This window comes from Colobus angolensis, unplaced genomic scaffold, assembly GCF_000951035.1.
Source record: "Colobus angolensis palliatus isolate OR3802 unplaced genomic scaffold, Cang.pa_1.0 Scaffold84, whole genome shotgun sequence".
Classification (NCBI taxonomy): domain Eukaryota; kingdom Metazoa; phylum Chordata; class Mammalia; order Primates; family Cercopithecidae; genus Colobus; species Colobus angolensis.
In genome coordinates, this window is record NW_012122265.1 from 507,313 (window position 1) to 508,220 (window position 908).

Consider the following 908-nt stretch of genomic DNA (forward strand, 5'->3'; position numbering starts at 1 on the left):
CTGGGTTAGCCAGGATGGTCTCGATCTCCTGACCTCGTGATCCGCCCGTCTCAGCCTCCCAAAGTGCTGGGATTACAGGCTTGGGCCACTGCACGCAGCCCGAACTACCATTTCTAGCCTACAAAATTCTCTTGAATTTTTGTGGAGCAGGGGGCTGAATAACAGAAACAGAGGAACTGTGGACAGTCTCTCTCGTGTGGCTCTGCAGGGGTGTGGACGGCTGGGAAGCACTGACCAGCAACCCTCAGGGTTTCTGGCCACCACTTGTGGGGCCTCCCATGAGAGCACTACCTGGCCATGGCTCATGCGAGTCTCCTGCAGGGTCTTCGTGGAGCCAAGCAGCGGCCCCAGATTCCCAGAGGGAGGGACAGGGAGGGGAGTCAGGCGAGGTCCGAGGCACCAGGAGCACACGGGGAGGGAGGGCCACCCAGGGGTCTTCACAGTGAGGGAGGAGGCAGGGGCACTGAACGCGGTGTGGGTGAGGCCTACCTTGCGCTGGCAGAAGGTGGAGCAGTAGTTGACCTTGTGGCAGCCGGTACACTCACTCATAGCCTCCCGGCCGCAGTTAACGCAGGACTGCTGCAAGAAGGACACAAGAGGCCGGTCAGTGACGTGGCTGCAGAGAGCCCCTGAGACACCGGGGACAGAGGCAGGTGCAGGCGGGAGGCCCCGAGGTCTCCCCATTGGACTCCTGACTGCGCCTCTGTCCCAGTGCTGCTCAGAACGTTCTCGTCACCTCCAGAATCAGCTCTTTCCTGGCCTCAGTGCAGTTTGCCCCCTACACTCATTCACTGGAAGATCAGCATGGCCCGGGAGCAGTGGCTCACATCTGTAATCCCAGGACTTTGGGCGGCCGAGGCGGGCGGATCACCTGAGGTCAGGAGTTCAGCACAGCCAACATTGTGAAA

At 60.7% G+C, this 908-nt stretch overlaps 1 protein-coding gene across 1 annotated transcript in view; it reads right to left on the minus strand.

Annotated features, from left to right (window-relative positions):
• Window positions 1-908, minus strand: part of DEAF1 (DEAF1 transcription factor) — a 75,440-nt gene that overhangs the window by 18,834 nt on the left and 55,698 nt on the right. Inside the window, exon 12 of the mRNA XM_011930140.1 lies at window positions 490-579. Within this exon, the coding sequence (XP_011785530.1) occupies window positions 490-579 (90 nt within the window). The remainder of the gene's footprint in view (window positions 1-489; window positions 580-908) is intronic.